At 38.9% G+C, this 13,348-nt stretch overlaps 1 protein-coding gene across 2 annotated transcripts in view; it reads left to right on the top strand.

The window, feature by feature from the left end:
* The window catches only part of CARS1 (cysteinyl-tRNA synthetase 1), a 33,383-nt gene extending 24,116 nt beyond the window's left edge, over nt 1-9,267 (top strand). For both annotated transcript variants that reach the window (XM_012574283.5, XM_041716518.2), the window contains 5 exons: nt 3,335-3,415; nt 3,863-3,930; nt 5,258-5,317; nt 6,566-6,649; nt 7,753-9,267. In XM_012574283.5, the coding sequence (XP_012429737.5) occupies nt 3,335-3,415; nt 3,863-3,930; nt 5,258-5,317; nt 6,566-6,649; nt 7,753-7,887 (428 nt within the window). In that variant the 3' untranslated portion in view covers nt 7,888-9,267. The remainder of the gene's footprint in view (nt 1-3,334; nt 3,416-3,862; nt 3,931-5,257; nt 5,318-6,565; nt 6,650-7,752) is intronic.
* Nucleotides 9,268-13,348: the final 4,081 nt, after the last annotated feature.

Consider the following 13,348-nt stretch of genomic DNA (forward strand, 5'->3'; position numbering starts at 1 on the left):
TTTTAATCCCTCTGAAAAGCTTTGATCATGCTGTGTATGTTGGCAGCAGAACTATAGAGTGTCAAAAAAGCTGTTCCATTAAGCTTTCTTTGATTTTACTGATATTTCCTAATGTAGGAGCTCTTACTATTTTCTTCTCTTCTATGTGGAATTTTGCATGTCTTCAACATGTGTTGGATTTTTGTTTTCTTAAAACTTTGGGATTTGTACTTGAAGGCAAAACAGGGCATTTTTTATGCATAAAACATACAAGTAACCCATATATTGCACAGAAACATAAAATTACTTGTGGTGTCTGGTGACCTATTCAGCTGGAAAAGACTGCACTCTCATTCTGCTACTGTTTGGAGTTCTTCTAAAGCTGATAGGTTTACATTAAAAGCACAAATCTGTATCTGCTATTGTGACTACTTTGCTATTATTGTCAAACTCTTATAGGCCTAATTGATGCTGAGAAATAGGCTTAGTAATAAGTTCCAATAGTAAATATTTTCTATAATTTGAATTAATTCAAGATGTTTGCATGTATATCCTCAGCCAAAAACGTGAGCTTTAGTCTTTTGGTATTTAACATACTTGTTTATATGAAGATTTTTTTTCCCCTTGCTTTATGATGATTGAGCTAAATTGATCATTGGTTTTAGCAGTAGTAAGGTTTAAATATCACAGGGATCATTTTTAGAACACACTTGGCTCAAGTGCTTACTGGCACTTGAATTTCCTACTTGGAAGGCAGGGATTTTTTTTGCCTGAAATACACTGGACAGCGAGAATCAAACTGAATCTGGTGGCTGCTTGGTTGGGGTATGGAGACCTCTGCAATTTGATCAGGGAGGCACCTTTCTTTTAAACTATTTGATATATGGAAGCTGAGTGGTGGTTGGCAGGACCTGCACTGACATACTACAGATTTCTTTCCCTTTACCCATTAAATTCTTGCTTGCAGGAAGCATTAAATTACTGTAAAAGTTGTTCTGATTAGTGGCTGGGAATATTGCCTCTGCATGGCTGTAGTCAAAGGGAGTTTCCCCATCATAGTCTCTTGCTGGCAGGGTTGTGTTAAATATTATTTAAAACAATCAGCATTGCTTTAAGTATTCTCAGATGTTAAATAAAACACATGTGGCTCTGTAAAACCTGCAGAGTATTACAAATGTCCCCATCCACACACATACCCTTTCAAAATGTATCTACAAAGCATTTCACAGAATGGCCATTTTTAAAGCTATGGTTTTTAGTAATAATCAAAATATATGTACTCTGCAAAAATGTTACCATCATCCAGAATGGGTAGCATTAAATATGGACTTAATAATTCTCACAGTGCCCTCTGCACCTTCTGCCCTCTTCCACATATGTCAGGAGTTGACCAGAACTGGGACAAACTCTCTAATTGTAGCATTGCCTGCTCTGATCTTTTGCTGCTAATCTTTATAACCATTCTCTAGATGCTTTTCAAGCTCCTTGTTTCCCTTCCCATCACAGTGTTCTGATTCACAACATCTCAACATCTGTTTCACATCTGATACTCTTTGGCATGAAATTCACAGAAAATGTGAAGAAGTCTGGGGAATAGTCACAGGCCCAAGGAGTGTCCATCTGTTGGGGTGTTGGTGGGCACTAGTGATAAGGCATTGTCCCACTGGTTTCCTGGTCCCTGTCCTCATTGAGAGCCTCCTTATGTCCTGAGATAGCCCACAAACAATCCCCTATCCAATCCTGGACATATTTGCTCAGGAGGTGCCACATGCAAAGAACAGGCACATCTCAGCCTTAAGAAGAAGAGTGGTGCTGACTCCTCTGCATGACAGGACTGATCAGAGGATGTGTCCTCTCATAAATAGTATGTGTCATTGTATGTTTCTCCTTGCTGGATTTCTTCTTCTTCAGCTTACAGTTATTCATTATTTTAGATAAGTGAACATCTATAACTGTGCAGATGCTGTTTTGGTGAATAAGCAGTAGGTGTTCCTGATACAGTCTTGATGGAGCCAACACCTTTTAGTATCAACAGCCGCTGAGGGAATCTTATCCCTGGTTTATTTTAATGGCTGATTTAGAGTTGCATCAAACATGAGTGTGGTTCACTGTGTGTAACTGCTGTGGATCAGGAGAAACAACGACTCCCTTCACGGCAGACAGAAGAGGTTCTGTGCACTGCAGTGGTTTCCTGTGCAAAGAGAGCCACAGAACACAGCCATGCACTGAAGCAGGGTGTTCGTTCTTATGGTTTTAGGATAGTCAGTGCTGTTTACTTGCAGCTCTCTGAGGATTGTGGAGGAGATGAAGGCTCAAGGATGGTACTTGCATCTAGCAAAGTGTGCAATGTTTAGCAAACTGCCTGGATGGAAGCTTCCACTGAAATAATAACTTTGAGACCCTGAGTACTTCTTAGGTTTAACCAGCTACGAATTGCTGAAAGGGAGAACACTTGTTCATTATAAGCACATCTAACCCAAGTATCTGTCTTGTTATACTTGTTAAGTGTTCCTCCCAAATATCAGACTGCCTATAAAAAATGCCACTGAATTCACAACTGCCACATACTGTGTCTCTTTGATGAATTTAGTCCCTTTTAACTCTTCTGCTGCTTCTCAACTGATACAATTTCTCATCCAAAAAATCATCCTGTGTGAAGATTTGTTTTCCCCTTAAAAGCTGATTGCATATACTTGAGCTAAATCTTAGCTATTTGCTGTCATCAATGGCTGTTTGGTAAGTTTGCAAGGGAAAAAACTATTAGCCAGGATGTCTAATGGTGATCACCATGCAGAAAGCCAAACCAAAATTCTCTGTTCTGCTGTAAAAATAGAATGCTTGAAATAGAAGGAGGATGTTGGGATTACAGTTCTCTGACAAATGTACATGTAGTTATCAAATTAACAAAATCATAGTCCTTCAAAGGGCACTGTTAGATTTAGCACAGGATATGTTAATTTGTGATTTTCTAAAATTAGGTTTTTAACCTTTCTTATTGCACATCCTATAGCAACCATTAGGATCTTCCTGAGTCATGTACTCTTCTACCATACCCCATAGAATTGTTGCATCATTTCTGAATTGCCTTAGATTTTCTTTCTGTTCCCCTTCAGGAACAGTGAGAGTATCTTGGAAGGAAATTATGATTTTCAAATCCCTGCAAAGAAATATGCTGCTTCTCTGCATGGCTGAAATAAGGCAGGACTTAGTTACCACTTTAAAAGAAAAGACCTTTCTCTGTGTGAGAGAGTGGCAATTTCTTAAGTATTTAAGAAATTTAAGTAACTATGTAGCTGGATAAAACTATACTTTGGCCAAATTTTACTTCACTAAAAGTATTTTTCATGCTCTGTAGTAACTGAAGTGCTGCAGTTGAGTGATGCTCTTCGGGATGACATCCTGCCTGAACTTGGAGTTCGATTTGAAGATCATGAAGGTACCCAGTTATCTCTTGAACCTTTGTAGGAGCTGTTTTTATCATCCTGCTGCTTCCCTAAGAAGTAGGAAAACAATAGTCAAAACTATTAGAATCATTCAGTAAACTCAAGTATTGAAGACCAATAGCATATCATATGTGCACCATATATATATATATATATATATGGATATGTATTTCATATGCACTATATATAATGGCACACAATGTATATCATATATAATGGTGTGTGTATATATATATATAATATATATTATAGAACTGTATATTGGAATACATGTATAGAATAGAAAACCTTTTTGTATAGCACCTAATTTCTTATTCACTTTTGACTGGCCACTGAGTTGTATTTGCATTCAGCATGCAAAAAGAAAACAATTATCACAGGGAGAATACATTTATCTTTGACTAATCAAGAAATTAATCCATCTCCTTTTGCTTCTTTAGGACTTCCAACTGTGGTTAAATTAGTGGATAAGGACACATTATTGAAAGAAAGAGAAGAAAAGAAAAAGGTAATTATTTTAAGCATCCCATATTTTTTAAATTTAATTTGGAAGCTATGTATATTTATACATTTGTTTGATAATTCATAAGAAAAATCATAGCAGACTAGCAACAAGGAAGATGACATAAGAAAATTGATACAAAAAATTTAAGTGTGTTGGAAAAAAAAAAAATTTTCAAAACAGCTTCTTGAAAACTTTTTATGGGACCTAGTGAATACCTCAGATTTTTTATTTTATTGCCTTTTAAGGTCTTCATATAACTAAGGGGTTGGTCAGTATTCATTCAGTCTTATCTCTCTAGAAGAACAATTCCAATGAGAAGCTAATTCAGACTTCTTTTGTTTGTACAAATGAAGTCAACATTTTCCAGAGAACTAGTCTGTATTAATCTGATATGTGGGGAAAAATGTACTGGCTAAATCTTAATTAATATAGTATGGATTAGTGAGATATTCAGGATGTGGGGGCAAGAATTCATGTTACTCTATGAAGCTTGTGAATTTGAATTCACATGTACAAGGCTTGTACAGATACCCTGCTTTTGGCGCTTCCTAGCATTACTACTTGACTTTGTAACATTTAAAAGTAACACTTCATATGTCCATCTTCAATTTCACCAAATAATAAAATTCTATCATGACTAGAAATCTTTGAAAGACTTTATAACATTTCTCCTTCCATATTGGTGTTTTTTAGAAAAGGGAGAATTAAGAAGTCATTTTAGTCAATTCCAGATGTTTTTATCAGAGTGACATTTGGAGGCAGTTTGTTTATAGCTGCTGGGTAGGATCTGCAGCCAGAGTCCCTTTTCCCTGGAAACAGCATTATATTCAGTACTGGCAGAACTGACAGGTCTCTCCTGGGCAAGTGCTAGGATTTTTAGCAAGTTGGCTAAATTTGGATAGTTGTTTCCCTAGGAACATCAAGTGATACAACTGCTGCTTAAGGAACTGTGATATCTTCACAGTTTGAAGCAAGAGCTTAAAATATCATTGAAATACAGTCTTTTTTTAAAAGTCATTTGCAAAACAGTTTTCCCACTAAAATTATAGGATAATTTATTTTAGGTATTCTTTTATAGGTATCCATTTTGCATGCAAAATGCATTCTGAACAGTTAAAACTGGTATAACTGTGAATAAAAGCAAATGAAATCAAAGTCATACAGTGGGAAGTATCAGACAATCCTAATTACAAGGCATGGTGGGTTTGCTGCAGGTCATACTGCCAGTTCTGTCTGTAATTAGATATCCAGGGGAGCTGGCTCAGGTTTGTGGAAAACAACCAAATGGAATAGTGCATTACCTTTTACTCACTAACACTGCCTCTCACAGATAGAAGAAGAGAAAAAAAGGAAGAAAGAAGAAGCAGCCAGGAAAAAACAACAGCAGGAAGTAAGTAACCTCAGTTTAAAGGAAAGTGTAGGCAGCAGTAGTCACGTGCTGGAAAGAACATTAGAATACAGGCTCTCTGTCCAGCCTTAGCCAGGTCTCCATTTTTTTTGTTTGTTTGTTTGTTTGTTTCTTTGTTTGTTTACAATTTCCTGCTCAGAATACCTTTGTCTTGCAGTTCAGGCTTGGACTTTCAATTCTTACAGAGAAGCTATTTTTGAAAACACATCTAAAGCCCGCAAAAACTTATTACAGAAGAACTTCTAGCACTTAATTTCAGTCTATAAACAGTATTACCCAATTGACAAAGTAGTTACATGCTTGCTACTGTTAGAGAACATTTTGCTTGTGTCATTTATTATTTCATACCCTTTCTAATATCATAGGTATATGTGAGAGAGTTTTTCTCCTTTTTTTTTTTTCTTTTTCTCTGTAAGAAACCCCGTGTTCCTTATGATTGAGCAGAGAAATGTTTTACCTCTGTGATTGGAATTCAGATAGCCCAAAGGTTTTGGGCTTTGCATAAGGAGTAGACAGAGGAGATGAACTCATAAGAAAAAAATATACTTTGCCATGCTGATGACTTTAACAGTACAGGAAATACATTGCCTTGTTAGAAGAGGAAGAAAAGTGTTAGAGAGCACCACATACAGAGAGAAAACAAGATAAATAGCATTTATCATCCATATATTCCAAGTATCTTTTTTCATTTTTTCAAAAAGGTGATTCCCTTGCATAGAGCAAAAATTACATGGAAAAGATTCTGAGATGTGCTTGTTTACAGATAAGGGAGAGTTCAGTTTGTTTTCAGTGCAATTACTGCATCTGATTCTTCTGTAACCTGCATAGAAAGCTTTTCTTGTCAGCAAGAAACTTGTTAAAGGTGGTTCCCTTTGCAGTGAGTTAATTGCTGAATATTCTTTATGATAGCAGCTGTTCACTTAGTGTTGACTAAAGAACCAAGTTAGCAGGAATCAGATGTAGTTTTTGGAGTATATAAGCAAATTATTTTGAGTTCCTGCAATGCATCTGTTTTATAAAGTGGTTCTCTACAGTTTAAAACAGTTTTTCCTCCAGACAAGCACAGCTAAGACCTACTGAGCTGTTCCTCATTTCAAGTTTCTTTTCACATAATTAACAATTATGAATTGAATACTCCTTGATTTTTAAATTATAATATACTTTTCCTTTTACATATGTGACAGGTTGTCAGTAATTAACTGTGATGTTAATGCATGTTTTATATTACAGGCAGCAAAACTGGAAAAAATGAAGATTCCACCACATGAAATGTTTAAATTGGAACTTGACAAATATTCCATGTTTGATGAAAATGTAAGAGACTTCTCTTCATTTTGGGCAATGGATTTTCCTCCCCCAGTTGTACATACTTATTTGTATACGTGTATAGCAATCTTGTTCCAAACCTCCAGAGGAGTGCTATTAATGTAGAAAGAGGAGGGAAGGAGGGAAGGAAAAGGTGATATATTAATTTATTGTGCACTGGGGAGCAAGGTCTCTGTTAGCCATCATTTCAAGGGTATTTTCCTTCTATGTTCCTTTGTACATTCATTGTACATTTCCTTTGGCCCCCGTTACTGCAAAGCAAAATACACATTCCTACCCACAATATGTATGATGTTCATTCACAGATTTATTACTCTGGTGCAAGGCAGGGTATTAATTTGCAAGTACAAACTCCCCAGCTCTTCTAGAACTGATATTTTTTGAGAGGTCCTGTGTTTCCAGTTCCCTTGTGCCCACTGTTTTGCTCTCTCTTGGCAAAGGCTCTCTGAAGGGGCTGCATGCATAACTTTGCTATTGATTGCTCACCTTGGGGATAAAAGGGTTACTTGGAAAACATAAAGCACTGTTTCTTCACTTCCACTTGGTTTGGGTCATTGATCCTGCTTCTGCTTCTCCCCTTCACCTACACAAATTCAAGTCCTAGAGACAAGTCAGAATGGAGAGGATAAATACTGGAAAACACCCCTGCAAGCCAAGGAGAATCTCCATAAAAATGCTGATCCTACTTTCTCCATCGAGAATATAAATATCTTACTGTTTTTGCTTTAAGCCTTGAATTCAATCTGCTAGTATGATTAAAAGATTATTTTAACCATCTGTTCAGGAATTAGTCATTATTCTCTTAACTAAAACTATCTAGAAGTTAGTGGTCTAAGCTTCCCTTATGTGGTTCAGGACAGAAGATAAATACATCCTTATGCCTGTTGTTTTGCTAGGAAGGGAACATTCAGAAATAGTCAAAGTTAGCTGTCAAACTTCTAGATGACTAAAATTAGCCAAGATACACCCCTTCCTGACAGCCTGTCATTATGACATTGTCTCCCTATCTTATTAAAACATGATTCCATAAAGAGGAAAAGGAGTCCAAGAACTTACCTTAAATACTCTTTTTTTTTTTAAATATGTTTCAGGGATTTCCCACCCATGATACAGAAGGCAAAGAACTTAGCAAAGGACAAATTAAGAAGCTAAAGAAACTTTATGAAACCCAAGAAAAGTTACACAAGGAGTATCTACAAATGGTTCAGAATGGAAGTGCAAATTGAAAACAACAGGACTTTTTATTTAGAAGGCGAGTGCTGGGTTCCCATTGAAGAAGTGAGCATACACTGATGCTCAAATTTCTGTTTACACTTTCTATTATGTGCAAAGTAAAATTCCTGTTTACGTGGGTTAATAATGTCATCTGGAAATGTAATAAAAATCCATCATTAAAAAAGCCAACATGTAAGAAGTTTCTTCTCAATGATAGCAAATATGGTTGCCAGTTCTGTTTGTGGAGGTGCTGCTCAGTCAGCAAATTCACATAAGGATTCTTGTTCATTCTAGCTGTTCAGGCTTTGGTTAATTTGTCCTGCATACTGATCTCTATCTAACACTCAATGTTACAGTCAGAAAAATTTGTTGCTAAATGGGAGCTGAGTAATTTGCCCTCCAGTAAGAACAACATTTTCCAGATGACTTTAGTATCTTTACATAAGCAGGAAAAGTGGGTAGTTCCACTATGATACTTATTCTAGCTGCTGTTATTTAAAACTCTCATAAGTATACCCAGAACACTTTGCATAGTAGAAGTTAACAGTCCCTTTGTTGAAAAAGGGAACAGATCATCAACCTGCAATTGCAATGAAGTGGGTAAGTACAAGGGAAATGCACCTGCATTGAACAAACAGGTGGGAAAGACATGAAGGGCTGATGGCAGAGGTGGTGTGTGCTTGGAGCTCTCCCTTCAAGGAAACAGGAGCCCTGCCAAAGTACCTGATTACCCAAAGTACTCAGTACCTAACTACCAGTTCAGAGCCATGGGGAATTAACAGAGGGTTTCCTACTGATATACAGTTTGTGGATTGATTTGCAGTTAGGAAATACAGCTAGACATTGCCCTGTATTCAAGACTGATGTTTTTAACATGATGATTTAACCCTGAGATAAGAACCTTTCTGATGCAGTATGGTCACATTATATCTGCAGGGAGAGTTCTTTGTGGCCTAACAATGGATTTCACTTGCAGAAGTTCCTAAATGAACTAAAGTTCATTAAATCCTAAAATATATCTCACCTACTTCGCAGCTGCACAGAACAGCCAAGTGTTTGATTTGCAGAACTATATTCATTCAGTATTCTCAAGGTGACTTGCAGAAACTCATACTGTGACACCTCTGTTTTCTCAACTCCTAGGTTCATGCTACAATGATCAGGCCATGTTCCTTTCTTTAATTAAGACTTTAAACATCTTTGTTTTTCCTTGATATTTTTATATTTATATTCCTCCTTATGAGGAGCAAACACAATATTTGGAGTAACAGAAGGGTCTAGTAGGGTTTTTTCCCTAATTTGTCTGTATTTGCCTTTGAAAACATACATCATGTTAAGGTCAGTAAAGCAGATGCATCTTGTGTGCATAAAATAAAATCTGTTGTGAAATATTTGTATGTGAACTTTGTGTAGTGGGGAGAATATTGAGCTTAGCTTTATTCCACAAACATCTTTTTGAAATGTGGTTTACAGAGCTTTTCGTTTAGCTTGCTATTACTAATTTAATTAATTTTGCATTCAGTATTTGATTATTCTGCTAATTTCTAATCAATTTTATAAATGCATGTTTAAACAGCACAATGAGACTTTAAGCAGCCAGCCATGGCCATTCAGGCAACGTTTCCATCCTTTGGTATGGGAAGAGGAAAGGTTCAATTTTTGTAGCGTTTTAGATCCCAACTCCCTTTGGCATTATCAGCTATTATCATGGGAGATTTTCTTCCCAGCATACTCCCTGAAGATGCATGTGAAAGGATGGGGCATGCCTATGCTGCTTTTGAAGTTGCAACTTAATGACAAATAGTGCCAGGAATTTGAATACAGGAATTGTTTTTGGTGATCTGAGTTAGCACTTACGTAAAGTGAGTTAGTATTTAACTGTGGAGAAAATGCTGTTGATCCATGGCTGTCCTGGACTGTAGTTTATGACATCTCCAAGATAAAATCCTGGCTTTTGCCCCCACATTTTGTTTTTCTCTTCCTGTTATGTTTTTAGTAGATCCTAATCCAATTCCATTATTATATCAGTGTAAAATAATAGGGGTTTTTTTAAATGCACTTTTTCTTTCCTAAATGCTTAATTTTGTTTCTGGGACAACTCTTCTTGCAGGGATCTTGGGAGCATTTCAGACTCACATTTTCCAAAGATTATTTTCCGGTCTTTCTGTATGCTTCCCACATGCACACACTGCTTCCTCCCTCCCTCCCTCCCTATGTTTTTGGGTTTTTTTTAAATTCAGTATGCGTAAAATCCTGCTGAAGGAAAACTTGGTAGCAAACAAAGAATGCTGCAGCCAGGTTTGGATGCACACTGCTTAAGATGACTTTTTCAGTGTGGGTGTGTCAATTGATCTGTGGGATTACTGAGTTGCACAGACAATACCTATTCCCTGGCAATCCCTCAAGGTGGCACTTAAATGAATTCCACTGCACTTGCTTTGTGAGAGAGACCTGGCAAGCAGGAGAAGGGAATGCAACAGCAATGGTCTGCAGTGTCTTAGTCATCTGTCTCACTCAGCCAGAAAAAGGAAGAGGATAGACTACCCAGCATTTAAATTTTTTTTTTGGGGGGTGGGATTTGTGTGTGCTTTTTTTTTTTTTTTAATAGTCATATATGCATACACACTCTCAGAGAAGCCAGTCTGAAATACGAGTTTCTAAACATTATGAAAATTATGAAAATCCTCCTAGCAAAATCTTAGAATTTTAAAATATTTTAATTTTCTGGAACAGAGACCTCATCTTGCTCAGACAACATGGAGCTTTTCTTTTTCCACCTATCAAAGAATTTATTCAGAGATGGCAAGGGAAAATAAAAGAGTAGTGTTTCTGTTTTAAATTGCACCCTTGGCTGTAGTCCAAACTTGGCAGCAGCAAATTTTGTTTGTCTCTTGCTCAGAGTGTGCCTTTCAGCCTTTCTGATGTGAAAATTCCCATTAGTCAAATGTGAATACTGCTCCACTCAAGAGAACAAATTCCTCCCATCACTCAGTTTGCTCAGACACTGGTAGAAAAATCTGTGAATTGTTCAGTGTGAGCTTGATGCCACCAATCTTTTCAAAGACTTTCAACTGATGAGTGCTGATTACATTTATGACACTCTCTTTGACCTGTTTATCCTAACATTTTTATTTGCCGTCTCCTGTTGCACAAAGGCACCGGTACATTTTAAGTGTGCAAATAAGCAATTCACTGCCACATACAGAGCATAGCTTAAACTGTAGAGAAACAAGTTGAAGGTAAGTTTAAGCATTCTCAGTTGTTGGACCAACTTTAGCTGCCTCTTTAATCACAGAACTTCTACCATACAAATATGGGAAGGAATTTTACTCCACTCTGATTTCACAAGGCAATTTCTATATGTACCACATGCATAGTACTTAACATGCCTTGAGACAGAACACATTAATTAAGAAACACATCAGCAATTTAGTGCCAAGACTCTGCTTAGCAATGATCAAACTTCCTCCTCCCCTGCAGGAAAAGTCATTGACAGAGGAAATCTTATATCTCAGATGAGGCTTTGAACGTCTGGCATCTCACCCAGTGAGAGCAGTTTCCATTAATACCCACTCAAGGGCAGAAGACACAGACAGTTTTAATGCCTAAGCTTGCTCTCCAGTGTCAACTGCATCTGTCTGACAGCTCTGGCATGATCCCTTCCCTCAGTTCTGGTTCTCCAAGCTCTTGCATGTGAGGCTGGCTGCTTAAATCGAGCCAGGGTGATTCAGCAGATATCTGTTCGCAGCTCTCTGCAGGGTAACAGCACCTGACAGCAAGATGACTCCACAGATTGTGCTTTATCCACAGTCATGGAGTCTAGCACTGTGCTGTGAGAAGTTAGACAGCAGTCAGCAAAAATCCTTCATGGACCATGGGAGATTGAATGCCTTTGGAAATGGGCACTAAAAGTACAGAGGTGTAAGGTAGTTGAAATGTCTGTTTACCTTGATATACAAGCACAGAAAGGTGCAGCCAGATCTCACACCTGTCTTGCATCTTTGTAGGAGACAAAGCTTGGAGTTTGTACTCAGCATCTGAGTGGCTTTTAACAAAATGGAGATTGGCAGAAAAATCTTAAAAGAATACTTGACAGGTGTGAGCCAGCAGCAAGCACAGAAGTGTGGAGTAGGAATACCTTCAGATAGGACCTTCTCTCAGAGTTCATGATGCTCTCCTTTGGAGTGCTGAGAATCAAGCATAGTCACTACCATGAATGCATACATGCATACATGACCTTAAAAAGTCACTACCATGAATAAGGTTGTCCCAAAATTAAGGATTAATGGAAATATGAGGAGGCTGTTAACCTGCTGATGTTAGAAAAACAACTGGTTTGGAGAAACAGGGAAAGGGAGCTGGAAGCAAAGTAAAGAAGGGGAACATCCCACTGAACATATCCTCTGGCTCACCAAATCTGCTTGCTTGTGGAAGTGGCTATAACATTCCTGCAGTTCTTTCAAAATTATCTCATTTTTAATTACAGTGTTTGTATCTAATCAAAGATTCATTGGTTATTCCTGTAACTTAAAAGTCTTACTGTAAATTATTTAATCCAACACTAATCTATTGACTAGTTGTTAATTTATAAAATCTTGGTCTCATTGCTTCCAAATACTAGCTGTTACAGAAATCCAAGGTGCAGACCTGGGGAAAACTTCTTAGAACAAGGGAACTCCCTGACAGGAGATAGGGGTTATTTTTTTTCCCAAAAACCTCTAAGTGAAAGATGACTAAAATTCTGGAAGTGGCTTCAAGTGCTGAAATGGCCTGGTTCCTCACATCAAAATTCAGACTGCCACGGACACAGAAGTGGGCTGATAGTGGGGTTCTCCTGGCTTGCTGGAACAGGGAATTGTGGCTCACGACCCCCTTTGCTGCTGAGGAGCTGTAACGCAGCAGCAGCACCGTGTTTGTCAGGCCGGGCACGGCGCCTCAGCAACCGCATGGACATCTCCCAGCATGGATGGTCTTAATGCCAGAGGCAGGAACTGGGACATGCAGGGAGCTCAGTCATCGCTGACACGGTGGGACAGGCCACCAGCTGGATCGCGGTGGTGGCTGTGACTTGGGAGGACAGGCCAGAGAGGCGAGGTGCTGGGGCTGCTCCAGCTGTACCCAGGGACGGAAGAACGAGCCCGGGGTTTCTGAGGAGAACGAAGCACCCGCACGATGACGCCGCTGCGGGTGTTTGGGACAGGCCAGAGCCTCAGGCTCGCAGGTCCCGGTTCTCCGTGCTGTTTGTCGCAGGGACAGCACACACAGCCCCGGAGGTTCCGGCAGTCACTGATGAGAACTTAGCGGGAGGAGCCGAGGAGGAAAGGGGCGCTGCTGTCACTTTAAGGGCGCGAGCACGCGCCGTCCCCTCCGGCCCCGCCCCGCATCACGCGCTCGCCTCGCGCGCTCCCGCGGCCCCGCGCCCCCCCCCGCCAGCCCTTCCTGCCCGCGCGCTCCGATTGGCCGAGCGCCGCC

Source organism: Taeniopygia guttata, chromosome 5 (assembly GCF_048771995.1).
Source record: "Taeniopygia guttata chromosome 5, bTaeGut7.mat, whole genome shotgun sequence".
Taxonomy (NCBI): domain Eukaryota; kingdom Metazoa; phylum Chordata; class Aves; order Passeriformes; family Estrildidae; genus Taeniopygia; species Taeniopygia guttata.